The sequence below is a fragment of the Leuresthes tenuis genome, unplaced genomic scaffold, assembly GCF_036924035.1.
Source record: "Leuresthes tenuis unplaced genomic scaffold, fLeuTen1.0.hap1 SCAF_4, whole genome shotgun sequence".
Taxonomy (NCBI): domain Eukaryota; kingdom Metazoa; phylum Chordata; class Actinopteri; order Atheriniformes; family Atherinopsidae; genus Leuresthes; species Leuresthes tenuis.
The window spans coordinates 20834103-20851865 of NW_027325358.1; the positions used below are offsets into that span (position 1 = coordinate 20834103).

At 38.5% G+C, this 17763-nt stretch overlaps 2 protein-coding genes and 1 long non-coding RNA gene across 3 annotated transcripts in view; 2 read left to right on the forward strand and 1 right to left on the reverse strand.

Annotated features, from left to right (window-relative positions):
- The window catches only part of LOC140305999 (uncharacterized), a 71544-nt gene that overhangs the window by 23014 nt on the left and 30767 nt on the right, over window positions 1–17763 (reverse strand). The window lies entirely within an intron of this gene.
- Window positions 4568–12327, forward strand: LOC140305155 (uncharacterized). Its single transcript, XM_072383913.1, has 9 exons — window positions 4568–4582; window positions 4676–5719; window positions 6006–6114; window positions 8210–8331; window positions 8409–8529; window positions 8634–8770; window positions 10261–10409; window positions 10960–11108; window positions 11706–12327. Exons 1-9 carry the CDS (start codon window positions 4568–4570, stop codon window positions 11732–11734), a joined length of 1875 nt encoding a protein of 624 aa, XP_072240014.1. The 3' UTR covers window positions 11735–12327.
- Window positions 16320–17460, forward strand: scpp9 (secretory calcium-binding phosphoprotein 9). The gene is made up of 6 exons (XM_072385060.1): window positions 16320–16464; window positions 16570–16644; window positions 16754–16813; window positions 16914–16979; window positions 17071–17121; window positions 17256–17460. Exons 1-6 carry the CDS (start codon window positions 16336–16338, stop codon window positions 17322–17324), a joined length of 450 nt encoding a protein of 149 aa, XP_072241161.1. The 5' UTR covers window positions 16320–16335; the 3' UTR covers window positions 17325–17460.

A 17763-nucleotide genomic window follows, 5' to 3' on the forward strand; every position in this document is an offset into this window, starting at 1 on the left:
CATGAATTATTTATTCACTTTTTATAACATATTTTGTATCCCGTTACCTTCAGTATACAAGTAGTTTTAGGAAATTTGACTCATTCTTGGAAGTAAGGCATGTACAGTAGAAAGCCTAAATAAAGACTTCTATATTTCCTTCCCGCGGCTCATAATTGCTTCCTGGAAATCCTTATAAGGCCAGACCCAAAATAAGAGTACAGAATTCCTTGTTTGAACCCAACATTGGATTTTTACTGAGCGGAATAAACCTGTAATTAGCCTGGATGTTCACCAGTCCAGAGCTCGCCGCCAAAACCACTGGGGAGGAGTAAAGATAGGATGATTGATGCTTGTTGTGGCACGCAGTAAGTCAACAAAGTCTGAGCATTTATCCCAGCGTTAGTTGAGTTTTAACATTGTATTAACTTCTTTAGCCATGCACCTGATGCAACTGGTTCACTGAAACAACTGGATGCTTGTAACACTGGCAATAGAGCCATGGTCTTGCTTGATTTTTGCAAACATCTTTCTCATCTGAGGATGTAGAAGGGATTTCCCTCTGTGTCCTGGCGACCATCCGTTCCCACAGACTGAGGCTGAAAATGTCGCAGTTATGATGGTAGGCTGAGGTCGAGCCTTGATGCAGTGGCACCACTCAAATCGAAAGAACACCTTTATTTCCTTACCTTTATATAATTAAAAAATTAATAAAGAAACATCAACAACGAGAAAGCGGATGGAGTGAGACTAAACAAACTGTCATTTACCAAACTTTCTGGAAAAGCATTAAAACAAAGAAACACGCTGCGTATTTCTACCTTGTGAAATTGATAACCAGATAACCAGAACAATCCCAGAATACTCCTCACAGTTTTTGACACTTTGATTAATCCTGTTGTCATAAAGTCTACGAGTATGTCATCTAATTCCACTTTTGAAGAATTTGCAGTCCGGGTTGATGCTCGCGTGGCATGAAATTATTTCCATGAATGAATATGGCAACTTTTCTTTTAAATCTTACAACACCAAAATATTCAAAAGCTTTGATAGATTCTTAAAGAAGATTTATTGAATCACTCAGTTTGGATGGATCCTTACCGCTCTTGCTTTCAATCAATTAAACACAAGTATAAATTTCTATGACATTTTTTTAAAATAGCAGTCTGTTTTTTTGGGCCAATCATAGCACAGCTACAGCAGCTGTCATGGCTGATGACCTTTGATTCAACATGATTATGAAAAAAAAACCAACAACTTCTGTACTGGCACTGCTAGATTTAACAGCTTTTGATACAGTAAACCACTCTGTTCTTCCTGACAAACTTCACAGACAGACTGGCATCTCTGGCCCTCTTTATAATTGTTTTACGTCATATCTCACCGATGGAATTTTTTTGTGTGTAAGCACAGATTATTGCCCATCAAAAAAAAGATAAGATTGTGTTCCAAAAGGTTTCAGTGTCTTTACTTTTTTCACACATTCTACAGATGTTTCAAAGAGGTGACACGTGAAAACGTACGTGTACGCAGTATTTGCTGTGGACTTCTTGAGAGATTTTACATCAAGCGCTCCAGTAAAATGTTCTGAAGACCAGCTGCAGCATCAAGATGTGGACATACTATAGCAAGTGATCCAAATGAGCAAGTGTGTTCTGTTAAAGGTTGGTGCTTAATAGAGAATAACTGAGAATTTTCTACGTCTCAGTCAGGAGAAACCTGTGTTCGTCACTGGTACTGAAGCTCAAAGAGAGAAACTCAATGTAACGCTGCAAGCACTGGCGCTAAATTTATCCAAAAGATGAAAAACTTTGTAGGTATTTTGAATTAAATCTTAGTTCCAAGTCCCATCATTTGCTTGAATTGCTATTACTGTCTGTCTTGCAAAACAGATTGTTCTACATTTAGCTCGTATGAAAAGTGCTTCACAAACGATGCCTGTTTGATTGATGTAAAAATGGGATTGCTGCTAATGTTAATTGCGCAAACTCAGGAGCTTATATTCAAACTACAAATGAGACGTATCTTTTCTCCATACAAGTTTAATGAGCCAAACTATACTGAGACACATATCTGATAAAACAAATATATTCTATGCCTTTTCTAATTCCATCTCAATGGTGGCTGTTAGCTCTCTTCATTAAAAAAAACCAAACAAACAAAAAAATAACATCCTACATGACTAAACCTACCCACAGTTTTCAATGAAAGCATATCTTCTCGTGATACACCCAGTTAATGGCTTGGTTCTACATCCTGTTTGTCACCACAGTGTACTCAGTTAATATTCATTCAGGACAGAAAGAGCCAGACAGAGAGTTATCTTCAGGTCCCATTTCTGTTTCCATTAAAAACAGCCTGTTCAGCAAGACTTAAATATTTTGCAACAATCTGTACAACCACTCGGAAAAGACATTACATCTTCCACAATTATAGGTTTTAGCAGATGTCATTCACTCTTTTGGTCTGTTGGGACAGGTTGTGAAACAGTTGCATCACGATGTACATGTATCCATGTAGAAGTGTTCTAGAGTAGAATATCAATGCAGCTAATGTGTATCTGAGAATATTCACCACAATCTGAACAGTTTACTGGCAGCTCTTTATCCAATTTTATTTCACTATGTCCAATGGTGTTCAGCTATTCTCCCTCACAGCTTTTACATCCCGTTTCCCATGAAAACACTATCACTGCATATCCTATTACACTATAAAGACGAAGAGGTGCTGTATGAGTGTGTGTGTGTGAATCGGTGAATATGGCTTTTAGTATTAAAATGCTTTGAGTGGTCAAAAAAAAATAGTGCTATATAGTTACAGATCATTTATTGTTTAAGGCAGATTTTCTAGGCTTAATGACGACTTGACCTGATCATTTACATTCATAATATTGTAACTCCTGTATTGGGAAGAAAGACAGGATGTAGATACATAGTCTCTTATTTGCTCTTGAAGGGAAATTTCTTTTTTTCACTTTTTTTTGTGCTTGCTCAGTGCAGCCTTGTGATGGAAGGACATCTAGTGGCCAAGATGATGTATTTTTTCAGTCCTAAAACAGTCAGGTCTCATTGGTTTGTATTGACTTCATTCTGCCATACAGACTCTAAACGTATCACATTTCCACACTTTCACAAAACAATAAACTGCAGATTTGTTCCAACATAAATCTTTCGTGTTTGATTGGCAGGTCACCCACCCGAAATTCAGTGTGGGATTTCCGTGCCTGTGTCCATAGCCCAAAGACCCTCCCAAAGTTAGCAGTTGCGTCCGGAACCCCTGAAAAAAACGTATGTGTGCATGTGTGTGTGCAGCGTGCTGATTTGTGTGGACTGTGTGTGCTGTCTCAAATACACAAGAACATCTTTGCAGGTTCAACACTAACACATACTGGTGTTTGCGCAGGACTCTCGTTTTCCTTGTTTCTCTCAGCCACAGGTAAAGTCCACTTAGTGAGATTCTATACACTCTTTTGCATTGCAGTTTAAATGTGTGTGAGAGACTTCTTGTCTGCAGTGACACTGTTATGCGGTGAATGCAACAGTTATTGGCTTTAAAATGAAACGAGCCTCTTTGGAGGAAGTTTGCTTAACTTATATATTCTTTATATATGTCTTTATTTTCGGACATATCAATACATTGAATGCTCTGTTGACACTAGGATGTACTAGTTCCGTGCACATAGTACAAATTCGAATGCCTATGTGTCTACTCACAGCTGTGCACACACAATATGTACTTGCAAATATTTCATAGATCCCAAAAAGATCAGATTTATTCTTTGAGGAGTGTGAGATAACTTTATTATCATTATGTGGCATCAGTATTATCTATGAGTCAATGTGTGTCATGGTACCTTGCTTCTGAATTAGCAGGATCAAAAAACATTGTGTAATTTCATGCTTTTAGTTCATTTTCATACAAACAGCCTTCCTGTCCTCACCTATGTTAAGCTAACTTTGCTGAACCATATTGGTATTATTTCGTTGTACAGAACCAGTAATGTCTCTATTGTGTCTGTCCAGAGAGTCAAAAAGTTTGTGGACTTAGTCAACTTTTTTCCAGTCTGGTAGCTGCTGATGTTTACTTTAGCCTTGACTGTGACTTTTGAGAGCCAGGCGCATCTCAGAGGGCTGTAACCTTGACAACAGTAGAGGCCAGTCCCACAGCTCCCATGAATGTTCTGGCAGCAAACACATGCACCCATTTAATTCAACTTTGAAAGAAGTGTCAAGTTCATATCTTTGTTGGGAGGATGGCTTGCTTCTCTGTCATCCAGTTTTCTGTGACTTCTAATGAAAATGTGTTTCTTGCAATACATTGTTGACAAGATTTCAATGTTCCAGGTATGAGGGGCTGCTTATTCATTTGCTTACTGGCAGCGAGTTTTGCCATTTCTGTGAGTAGCAAGATTGTATTATTTTTCTTTATTTGACAGTTAAAATATGTGATATGTGTGACAAAAGACTTTTGAATAAAGGTACAATGCCATCTTTGTTTTGATAAGATGACTATCAACAATCATTCCCATTATGTTTAGGTAAAAAGCAAACCTCATGGAAAACATCATGGACTGCAGAAAACCTCACACATGGCCAAAGATAAGGTAGAAAAGCACATTAAACCCTTTCAAAATTCATAAAGAGCAACACATAATTTTATATAATGAAATAAATGTTCCACCTCTCTCTTTGTTAAGGACATTATCACAGAAGAGGCCAATAAGCCTCAGGTTTTACCCACAGTAACCACATTTGAGGCCAGCAACCAAGAGCAGGAAGACGAGGAATTGAGCTCAGAGGATAATGCTAACGCTAAGAAGGAGGATGAAGAGGTGGCCAAACCAGGAAAGAAAAGCACTGCAGTCCTGTTGAGTGAAGAAGAGCTAGTAGACCTCCTGAAGAAAGAGGCAGAAGAAGAGGAAGAAGCAGAAGAAAGAGAGCTGGAGGCTGAAGAGGCAGAAGCTGGCAAAGCTGTGAGAGTGAATGAGAAAGAGGAAACTGAGGGAAAGGAGAAGAAGTTGGGTAAAAGCGTGGTTACAGAGAAAGAGGTAAAAGATCAAGAAGAAGGGAGTGATGACAGCGTAGAAGATGAAGTAGTGGAAGAGGTTGAAAAGATGTCCCTCAAGAAAAAGGCGGAGAGGCCTGCTGACAAAAAGAGTGACAGAGGAGAGGAGGTGGGATTGCTGGAAGAAACAGAGAGCAGCACAGGATCGGAGATGCCAGCTGATCTTGATTATGCTGCTGACAGTGGAATTCTACAACCTGTAGAGATCGAATCAGCTAAAATCGACCCCTCCTCTGATAATGCCCAGTCCATTTCAAAAGAAGATATTCCACATAATATAAAGAAGGGAGCCACTGAAAAAGAGGTGCTGAGTATTGCTGAGGACTACGATCAAGACATGCAAAACATTGAGGCAATAGAGAGGGAGGAAATCAGCATCAGTGAGAAAGAACCCAAGTCAAATGTGGACCTTCAAGAGCCAAAGAGCATTGCAGGACTTGAATCAAGCTCCCTGTCATCTGGAAAAGAGGAGGAGAAGAGTAAGAATGACAGTGGAATTAACAACAATGGAAAGACGAGGAAGCAGAAGAAAAAACAGAGAGCAAGGAAGCACTCTCCACAAATGGATGAAAGCCATCCTGCACAAGAACAAAATCAACAGGATCCTCTGGAGTCGGAGGGCAGCAGCAGAGAGAATACAGTACATAAGGCAAAGAGAAGAAGGGCAGGAAAATGGGTAATGCATATGTGACTGGAAACAAAACTCCTGATTCATGTTGAAGTTGCCCTGTGTCTGCTGGATGTGTAAATAGACAAATATTACATTATTAACAAAAGGTGACAAATATCTCAATGCTATGATTAGAGCCAGTTCCCCCATGTGGCCTCTAATCCAACAAACCTAATTGTCATTAGGGTGACGGAACATCTATCTTTGTTGTAATCTGATGATGTCATATGTAACTGAGTCATTTCTTTTCTTAATCTCATAAAGTTCACATGTTTGTTTTGTACATTTCCAGGGCCCATTAGTAGGTGTGAATCCAGTGCAGATAAGAGCTTCAGTGGACCTGTTTCCTGAGTCCAGGTCCACTTTTGCTGGATCCATACATCTCCCGGGCACTCCGCCTGGTTAGTGTTGATTGTTGTTTCTTATTCGTGTACAATTACAAAAATATATATTTTCACCCAGTATCAGACTTGAATGAGGTGCTGTTGCTTTAGATGGTCAAGCAGCCACATATGCAAATCTATGCAAACAGCATTTTAATTTGAGGGCTTTTGACCGAAGATCTGTTAAGCATGTAAAAGTTCCAAGTGAGAGCAGCAATGCAAAGAATACAGGATCATCAACACATTAACTGAAATGTAAAACATTGTAGAAGTTGAATTTCAGACTTAATGCCAAAAGAAATAGCACTTAATCTTCTTTATGCAAACAAGAACATACAACAACAAGAATTCATGCTCAGCCCAGCTTCAACTATCAGTATTTTCATCTTTGTGATAATATTGATATGGGTAAAACTACCTGCCCTCTTCAGAAGAACAAGTTAATTATAATTGTAGAATAACATTTTTAATAACCATTCATGTTTATAGTTTTGACGCCCACACGACAGTGAAAACATTTTAGTTCCCACAGAATTCAAAGAACATTGCTTTTGACAGCAGAAACATTCCCTGAAAGTTTGTTTTGCCTAGTGTTCGCTGGGAAAGTTTTCAGTTGCTTGATTTGGTTCCCTTAACATTCTCTAAATGTGGGAATCTTTGGAAAACCATTGCAAACTACTAACATTCTCCTAACCTTTACATTGCAATCAATCTTTGTAAAAAAAAAAACTTCTGACAGTGTTACAGTCAGGTTCTTTAAATGTCCAGAATGTTCATGTTTTCATGTTTCACAGTCTGTGCAATCAGAGCGCTGATTTGCAGGTCTATATTTTTCACTCCTGAACAATGAAACTGTCTTATAGGTAACTGTGCTGGTACAAGAGTAAAGAAATGTTTTCAAATAGTTGTATTCAGCAATACCAAATCAAAATCAATTTAAGAGTGTGTGTAAAGAGTGCAATGCACCTTTAAGAGAACATCGGAGGTTTTAGTTTAGGGAACGCTCTGCTAGTGCAAACATTCTCTGAACGTTAATTTATAGTTCTTGGTAATCTAACTAACATTAGCGAAGCTTTCTGTGCTTGCTGTAACAGCGCCTTGTCCACTAATGACATTAGTAATACAAAAAAAAAGTGAGACGTGTGGGAACTGTGCCCACTGTTTTTTATTGTACCCAACCTGTAACCTAATCAATCAATATCTTTATCTACCTTTTGCATCACCTCATCTTTTCTCCGAAGTTTCAGGGCACACAGCAAACCACTTTTCCTGGAGGAAGTGATGTTGACAGGAAGTTATGCCAGAGAGAACATTTCTTGAGACATTCTTTAGTACTGGTAGTGGATTTAATCTTACTATGACTTAATTTGGTAGTAAGACCAGTTCCACATCTCCTCTCATGCTTAGCCACAAGTAACTCAAATGTCATGCATTAAAGCTAATCAGGTTGTATTCCTGTATATAAACTGAAATCTTTGCAAATAAATGGGGGAAATCCCATATGTTTATCAAAGAAAAAAGTGAAGGAGGATTAGAGATTAAAAAAAATTAAGAATCTTTTTAAATGTACAAGAATAAAACTGCAATTCAAATATGTAGAATATGAAATCTTAAATACGTGTCACCTCCTGTTTGAGACTTTATGAACTAGAATATATTCTGTTGGAAGAGAATATGTTCTACTTTCAGGAAGTTCTGTGTAAACTCGTCTCTGTTTAACAGAATGTCTTCCATGGTGTCTGGTCAGCAGCGTTCAACATCACCGGACAAATGCACTATCCCAACAGTGTCACAGAGGAATCTGCTGACTTGATCATTTTGCTCCACCTTCCACATGAATTGTGCCCACTCTGCTTCACAGCCTCTACCAAAACACAGCTCTGCAGGCTTAAGGAGTGAATAAGAGCGATCAAGTTGAATTTAATCACTACACAAGCTATAATGACAGAGGAATGTAGTGGATGATGTCGAATGTTCATAGCTCACCTGTTTCCACTAACAGAAAAAAAACCAGCCAGGAAAATAAAACATTATTTAACTTTTTTTTCGTTTTTTTTTTTTCATATGAGTTATAAGTCTGAGTTAACTTTTGGTTTTTCCTCTTTTCTTCTAGATCCCTGTGACAATTTCCGCTGTAAGCGTGGTAAGACATGTAAACTTGATGCAGACAGTAAGCCGAGCTGTGTATGTCAAAAGCCGTCAGAATGTCCACAGAGCGCAAATGAATTTGATCATGTAAGTATGTGAAATCTGCTTATGACTCAGCAAGAAAGCTTAGCATCTGTTTATATTGACAATTTTTTTCCATTTAGGTTTGTGGCACAGACAACAAAACATATGATACGTCATGCCAGCTCTTTGCCACTAAATGCAACTTGGAGGGAACTAAGAAAGGCCAAAGACTTCATTTGGACTACACTGGCTCATGCAAACGTAGGAGTTCCCCTCTGCGTAGACTGTAGTGTTCAAGCAAACACTTTTGAGCATGGTGTAAGAAAAGAATTCTCCTTCTTGTCCTCTGTCCTGCTCTGCCTCAGTGATACCTCCATGTGTGGATACTGAGCTGATCCAGTTCCCACTACGAATGAGGGACTGGCTGAAAAATGTGCTGCTGCAGCTCTACGAGCAGGATTCTGTGTCTCCTGGCTTCCTCACCCCGAAACAGCATTTCAGAGTAAGGCGCAAACCTAAAGTGATTATCATGAATATAGCTAAACCAGTCAGTAGCTGTAGCTGGGCTTCTCTTAACATCCGTGGCCTTAAGCCTTGCTGTCACAGCTACTGAGAACATCAAAGTATGTACTTCTGTTTTGGAACTTGAGTTTGATGATAGAGTTGTCACTTGTGATGCAACTTTTCCTTTTCCAATTTAAAGGAACTTCCTGTATGGAACAACTTGCATGCTCTGGAAATATGGGGACAAAACAAAACTGGGACAAACTGAATGTGTGATAATGGATAAAGTGTAAAAGCTGAAAAAAGATAAAAGAAAGAATAAAATAATATGCTTATTTTGTAAAATAAAATCAATGTTTTGTTTAGAGGAGAGTTTAGGGATTTCGTGGCATACAGTCAGTACCACATGAATTTTTAAATAAATTAAAAAGCGGCTGTTGAAGATGCTTCACACAAAGTAAGCAAAAAAAAAGAATAATAAGAATAATCCTTTTTTTCTAAACAAATCCACGTTGAAGCAAGACCGAGAAGTATAAATAAATGCTGAGTTTGTTTTTGTCACGGTTGGTGGAAATGAAGTGCACCCAAATGCAAACACTGCAGACCTAAGGTTGAAGTGAACTTGACTTGATTTATTTAAAACTAAAACCAAAAGCGCAGCCAAGCCAGAAAACCATAAGAACTAAATTTGAGGAAACAAAAAATGCAGAACAAAACCAGAAATGACAAAACCGACAAGAACTAGAGAGAGTCGTAAAGGGGACTGTGACAATGGCAAGGACCTACCAATGACTGAGAGAAACCAGGGAGCTTAAATACTGTGGGGGAACGTATTGGTGAGTGATTTCAGCTGATGATGATGATGGACACATGTGGCAGTGGAGCTAATAACCAGACAAGAGGGAACTGAGGAAAACTATGGGAGAGAATAAGGAACAAGAAACCACACAGAACTGAGATAAGACAAGATTACTGACCCAAGTAAAAAATATGAGAGTGACTATAAACAAACAGCTAAAGACTAGACTAATACAAACCGAAGAAATCCTGAAAACAAACCAACAATTCAAGAACACGCTTAAACCGAATGCCAACTGAGAACAAGAACAGAGAACAACCAAGGAGGAATTTATGAAGAGAAAAACACTTAGCAAATTCAAACAAAATAAATCCAAATGACGACCAATGACTAAATGACAGACAAGAAAAGGGAATAGAAACAAAACAAAGAAAAACTAAGACAAGAAAAACAAAAACAAAATCCTAAAAATCCACAAGTCTAACATTTTTTTTTTACATTCAATAAAAATATACATATATATATATATATATATATATATATATATATATATATATATATATATATATATATACATATATATATTTAAAAAAAGATCATTCATACATATTGCGGTATGTTGTTAATTGTTAAGCATACTGAGTCATTAAAAACCGACTGATTTGTGGTGTTATGTATCTTATGTATAGGTGAAGAAAATCTTTGAGAATGAGAGGCGCCTTTATGCCGGTGATCACACTGTTGAGCTGCTGGTCCAGGACTTTGAGAAGAACTACAACATGTACATCTACCCAGTACACTGGCAGTTTGCTCAGCTGGACCAGCACCCTTCTGACAGGTACATTTCAATCACAATCATCTGTGTCCAGACTCATTTCTAATTTTGTTCATTGCATCCAAAATGCTTTCACTATAACTTTTCAATTGCAATGCCTTTAACAGCATTGAAAAGCTAAGTAAGAGTTTTTACAGTGAAACCAATTCTAATGATTGTTCAGCTTTGACTTGTGACCCTACTCTATTTAGATAACCACAAGAAGCTTTGATTTCATTGTATATACTGTATGTTGGCTGATAGTTTGCATATTGGCAGTGTTGCTTACTAATAGATATTAGTCATTATCAATGCATTAATGTAAGAGCACGATTTTATAGGCAATTTCATTTTGAAGGTCTTTACATTGAGTAGTAAGTGATGACTCTTTTTCTTGTGGCTCTGTTCATTATTTTCTGCAAGAATCACTTTACTGGTTATTGTTATTATTATCAAGTTAATCACATCTGTGCAGAAGTCAATATTAGTCTAAAATATCAGGTCACATCTCAGCAGTGAGAGATATCATACACACTAATGTGATCAAACTCCCCTCTCTGCTCACTCCATGCAGGCTCTTGTCCCACTCGGAGCTGGCCCCACTCAGGGTTCCTCTGGTGCCAATGGAGCACTGTACCTCTCGCTTCTTCCAGGAGTGTGATGCTGACAAAGACAAACAGGTGTCCTTCAAAGAGTGGACCTCCTGCTTTGGTATCAAAAACGGTGAGAGCAGCATGACTTCTTTGACTACATCCTTAACTGTTATCTGGGAAATGTAACGAAGCAAATCATTCTTTTTGTAAGAAGCTTTCTAACCGTGTTGTTATTGGCTGTTAAAGTAATTTTTTTACAATATGATTACTGAGATGAAAGCATTCGTGGTGAAAATATTATTCAGAAAACAATAGAAAAGTCACTGTTATCAGACTAATTCATCTTTGGTTTTAGATTTTGAATCACGCTTAAAATACATGTGTGTTATCAGCGTATCAATAAATCATTCTTTTAATTTCACAATCCTCAGCTATGTGGGTATGTTGTGACATCCTTAGTGAAAAATAATTAATCTAAAATTAAAGTCCAACACAACCAGCAAACAGTGATTTTAAGGTTATTTGATCAGCGGTCTCTGTACTGTATGTGTGTAACACACTTGTTTTGATTTTGATGATTTCAGTTGTAATTATTTGCTTCAGTGTTATCCTTTTTACAAGATAGAACAATGCGAAAATTAGAATATTTCAGCATCAAACCTTTTCTCTTCTAACTGAACACTTTTCAGGTATCTTTATCAATTCTGTTTTACTTTTCTCTTTACAGATGATATGGATGTTAATCTGCTTTTCTGAGATTGACTTTGTACCTCATCACCCACTCAAGCTTTTGGAAGCTGTGCTGTGAACCATCTGGCTCTCGATATTTCATTGAACACGCGAATACTGTTGAAAGAAAGTAATTTGATCTCCTGCTTCAAAAGACAAGCATTGGATATTATTGCTGTTATCTTGTGCTAGGTGGAGCTTGGGCAACTAATTGGGTGATCTATAATTTAGATAAAGCTGATAGAACTGTTCGTTAAAACATAGGAAAGAGTTACTTTTAGCTAGTTTAATTCAGAAATTGTTTTATAATGCATTCCAATCTGGGGGGAAGTTTACCGTAGCTTATCAATAGAAAAAGTGTACAACATGCAGTGCCAAGCCATGAAGGCTTAGTTTAATTTCAAAGCATTGTGTTATACAGCTGCTGTAAATCAGTTAATGTTGCTTAACTTGTTAGTAAATGCTGAAAGTTTCTTGTGATCATATAATCCATTACAACACCAAATAAAATCCTATGGATAGCACAGAACTTCACATTATGACAGTAGGATATTTATGTGCACCCTGTCTCTCATGATGACTTGTGTTTCCTCAGTGTTTGAAAATAAAGTCATTGCATCATGTTGGTGGATCCCTTGGGCCCCCAAAAGTACCTGGTAAACACTGGTTTATGTTGTTGTATTCATTGTGTCTATGCGCTTTCATGACATGAATATATGTCCCCTGCAACAATGGGACTGAGAATGCGAGTCACTCATGTGTGGTTTTGGTTTGCCACTTAATCCTGAATAATGGCCCTCTGTAAGGCAACGAAGCAAAAAATAGCTTGTAGCTTAGTCATTATGATTACACTAACTTGTTGTTTTGAGATAAAGCGTTGGATTCTGATTGGACCTTTCTAGTTGATCTCTGAATCTGACACCCTCTATATAAGAAAGGTAAGAAGCAGCTGTTCACCTGTCGACTGTCTGCCGTCACGGAGATAAAACATGTACTGCATACTGTGGGTTATCTTTCAGACGCTGGCTCTTGTGGTGGATGGTGGTGTGTCTTCAGGGAGTGCTGAGGCACTTATGAAAGGGGGAGCCAATAACAATGGAGGGGCAGCAGCAGCTGGTAATGTTGCCAACACTGGGACTCAAAATGGAGTTCCACTAATGGGTGAACCTACTGTGGCACGGTTAGTCCAACTTGGTGGGTCATTTTTTATCCTGCCAGTTGGGAACCCTGTAGGTCAGGCTCTATTGCAGCAACTAATCCCCATTGCAGCTCTCCAGCAAGGTGGAACTTTTCTCGTGGGGCAGGCAGGTGGAGTCAATGGGAATCTCCAAGGGCAGATGGCCCAGCAAGCTGGGGGTGGGCCTGTGACACTGTTTACTGTGCTGCCACAGTTTAATGCTGGAATCGAACCTCAGCCTGCCGTGTTGACTCCTGGCCAACTGCAGCTGATCTCGGTGGCAGGTCCAATTAACCAGCAGCAGTTGGGCGGTGCTGGTGGGAAGCCAAGAGGAAGAGTGAGGTTTCAGCGTTCATTGGCAGCTCGTCTCATGGGGAAACACGAACATGATCCTCTGATGAAGGTTTCGGCCGGTGAAGAGGAGGAAGAAGGTTCTGGGATAGACACGGAGGAGAAACTACTGTAATGAGACCATGCAGCTCCATCAGATATATCTCATGATTTATTCCTACATCGAGCTTCCAAAGCCTGTCACATGACCAGCTTTTCACGCTGTAGTCATGCAAATTATCATAATTAACAACCAATAAATAATTGAAGTTCAAACTGTTGAGAGCTTGTTGATTCCTGAATTTGAACACACACATCGCCTGTTGTCCAAAATACTTCTAAACAATGAATACAGTCAGCCATCATAATGGGTGCAGCTCCAAAGACAGCTGTTATTTTTTTTGTGTAAGTAGCCGTTAAAAATATACACAAAACATCTGTTTACAGTTGAGTGCCAACTTGCAATATCATAATTTGGGTCTCCAAGCTTGAAAACATCTTAAACATTTACATCACTGCTAAGTTCTTCAAGTATTTGAATATATTTCTTTAAAACCTGTGATATCATAATAAAAAGAAATCCAATCTGATCTATGAATTGACTATTGAAAGAAGTAATTATAATCACAGCAGATGTAATTCCTCAGAACATAAACCTGCAAAAAAAAGAAAGAAAAAGAGTTCCTAAATTAGAAAACATGACAGCGTATAATTAAATCTCCAGACCAGACTTCCCGCATAGTGTTTACCTGGTTTGCTGTGGGTGGCTCAGTCAGCAGCAGAAAATCATTCCCAGACAGCCTCGACCTGAGACAAAATAATGAGCCAACCACCAGGGAATGATTGTAATGGTTCTAATATGTTTTGATAAGAAGTGCAGATAAAACATGACGTACCATGTGCTCTTGTGTGCCAGTATGTGCATTTGTCTTAAGGCGAGGGCACATGAAACCTAGACAATTCAGTCAATTACAACCTCATCACAAATTAAAAACAGGCCCCAGTCATGCCCGAGGAAAGTATCATAACTTTGCATTATCTCTGTCTCTATCTTGCTTATGATTCCAAGGTCACTGGGTGCTTATGTGAAAAGTACATTATTGACTCTTCACATAATAACCCGGATCAAAAGGATATTTTTTCTTACTGATCTGTTCTTCGGGTTTAATAAAACATGTCAGTCTGGTCTTAACGATATTGCTCCCTTGTAGAAAATGTGGGAGGCAACGCAGATGAGCTGAGCTCGAATGAATAACACCCACAAACTCTTTGTCTTTCCTTACAACCTAAAAAGTTTGACGCAGGCTTATTAACATATTATGATATTTAACATAACCATTGAACATATCAACTTCATAAGGCTCAATATCTCTCCTGTTTCCAGAGACATCTTTTCTCTACCATCTGCTGGCATGACACACAAATACATTTTAATGCATGGTTTAATTGAATTAATTTCACGCTCCACCACCTGTCAGCAAGAAAATATTCACCTCATCACCACTTCTGGGACTGCCTCATCTAATAGTTGCTTAATTGATAACATTCATGAAATCCAAACATATCTTTCTGCAGTATAATCTATGGCTTTCTTGTGTCCCACAGCACAGAGGGCAGCTCTTTTCAAGCCTACTGGTAACTTATCTCTGGGCTCTTTTAACCTTGTTTTACTTTAGTTCAGTATTTGATATGTTCAACTATCTTCTTCCTCTTTTCCTTCCAGCTGCTCCCTTTCGGGGGTCACCGCAGCTGATCTTCTACCTCTATGTCATGCCATTCTTTTGCATCAACTTGTATTTGATATGTTCGACTTTCAGCTATTTTTAAAAAATGCTTTTAAGATTTAATATGAATCACGCTGTCATAATATGAGAATTATTATCATCCTATGCTCCCCTTTCTTTACCTTGGATCAGTTCTTGGCCCTGAATTATGTTCCATCTAAATGCTACCTTTAAGTCAGACGACTGTCAGATGACAATATTTATTACTATATGCAGACGACTCAAAAATGTATGTTCTGCTGAATGACTGTACTCGCTAATAGAAATAGAAAAAAACTTTATTCATCTCTACTTCATGCATGCTACTACCCCCCCACTTCGCCCGTGGACTGTGCGGCGCATCCTTTATGGATTATCCAGTGTAAGCTGTATCTTGTGGTCTGTCCTTTTTTTTCATTGCTCTGTGTTATTTTTTTTTTCTGTAAAGCATTATGTAAGCATGTTTTAAAAAAGCGCTCTACAAATAAAGTTTATCATTATAATTACTATAATACTGTAGTTGGACAACATCAAATTTGCACTCTAGACAGGAATTAAATCACAAGATGTTATTTCTACGATAATCAGCTGTTTTCCACAGCCATCTTTTCATAAACAGGGCACTGCTTGCTACACGTTTGATTCCAATTTAAGTGCACAGGCAAATTTGTTTGTCATGATCTTATCTACAAAAGCACTTCATGATGATGTCAGTTGTTTGCCTCCTGTTACTGCTACCCACACCATTTAAAGGGTTATTAGTTTTAAGTCAGTATGTCCACAACCCCCCACAGACCAACCCCAAGGCACTGAATCACTCTGTTATGTTTTTTGCGGTCACTCAGCTGCATCAAGAACAATGTGAGATAACTGAACACGGTGAAGTCCTTGAAAAATGAGCGATTTACTGTTTTTGAAGCCTGCATTGTTGAAAATGAAGATGTCATATCATAAGTTCTCATGACACACAGGTGACAAACATAGTGTTTGAAAAGGTCCGTCTTCTCTTCTCTAATTGGCTCATAATAATCTCTTGCACTGATAAAAAGGTGTAAATGCAGTGAGTTACAGCTGTCCTGCAACATTTGAAGTAAAGAGTACTGTTCACAAGTTTCAGGCTGCAAAATGAAGTTTCTTCTCTTCACAGTGTTTGTAGCAACCCTCTCCTATGTGAGTAGTCTGTCTTTTCCTGTGTTTTTATTTGTCCAGCTGTCTATTTGTCATGTAACATCTCATCTCTTTGTTCTTTGCAGGTCAATGCGGACAAGGTAAGATACAATCAGCGTATGAATTTATGTATGTCTCGCACAGTAATCCAAATGAGGCCAAAGCCAAAGTAAAAACTGTTCTCCTGCTCTATGCAGACGGAGAGGCTTTTGGCAGCTATGAACGCAAGACTGCTCAATGGGATAATGGCAGGAGGTCTGAACCCACCTGTAGTGGCTGGTGGTGGAGTAGGTTTCATTGGGCAGCCCCAGTTTGCTCAGGTCAGTCCTTTCGGTGATCATTTGATCATTTAGAAAATTATGGGACAATATTCCTCAGCGTATCATCAATTCACAATACTAACTTCTTATATTGCCCTCTCACAGTTTGTACCCAGAGTTCCTGCCTTTGCTGTTCGAGCTCCTATGCCTAATGTGTACCCTGTAGCAGCAGTCAATGCGGTTAGTGTGGTACATACTGTAGTGGAGTTAACAACTCAAAACTCAAGTCAGTGTTGTTTAGAAATGAAAAAAAGAACAAAAATAATCTGTCTTTCTGGTTTACTACCAGCTTCCTTTCATGGGTGTTCCCCAAATGGCGCCAATGAATCCCTTTCAGCAACCTCAGATGGTAAATATTCATCTCTCTAACAACATTACTTAATCTCTGGTTAGCATTTCTAGAAATCACTAGAATAACTAAATCTTGCTCTCGTGTCATCTTTGTTTAGGGGGTGGCAGGTGGTGTCATGCAACAGCAGCCACCTATTCAGCTTGATCCGCTCAGAAGATTCAGGGTAGGAGATGATGGAACTGTGTTCACAGTGGACGGACCATGTGATAGAAATGTAAACTGAACTGTTTAATTGTTCCTCTGTTTCTCAACAGCGTCAGAATATAAAACCTGAAAACACTGTCAAGTCTTCTGTGGACACTCAGGTAAGAGTGTGTAAATTGCAAACAAAGTGGTAAGAAAGTTCTAAATGTTTTGGTGGAAGTAATCAACACTGTTCTGCCAGACATATAAATTCTGTTCATTCATGCACTGCTCTCTTGTTACTGTTTGTTCTCAGATTCCAGCTCCCACTGAGGCAACAACAGCACCCCCTTGTAAAGAAGACAATCAGCTTCGTAATAATTAATTTCCAAAGCGTTCGCCACATCAAACTTTGCTTCTTGGTTTTGTCCACAATATGATTAAGCATGTTACAATGTTTTTCTTATGTATTCCCTTGTTTTGAGTAGTTGCAATAAAATCAATTCTACTCTAAATCTAAAGGATTTTTGTCTGATTTCACACCATTATGTTTTACAACCAGAGCACTGTCATCAGTTACAAGCGCTATGTGTATAATTTACATTGGATCTCTGCTGCCATCTAAAGGACGATGGGCAGTGAAGCACATGACACCGAGTAAAAGAACAATGAATGATGCTCACTTTACTGAATGACAAAAAAACAACATGTTGAGTGTGTTGTAGATCTATTGGAAATAAAAGAGTGAAACTTAGTACTTGCTTAAAACAACTTTGTAAGCAATGACACCCTTTAGTCCAGTGAGTTATTCTCAGGCAGACACA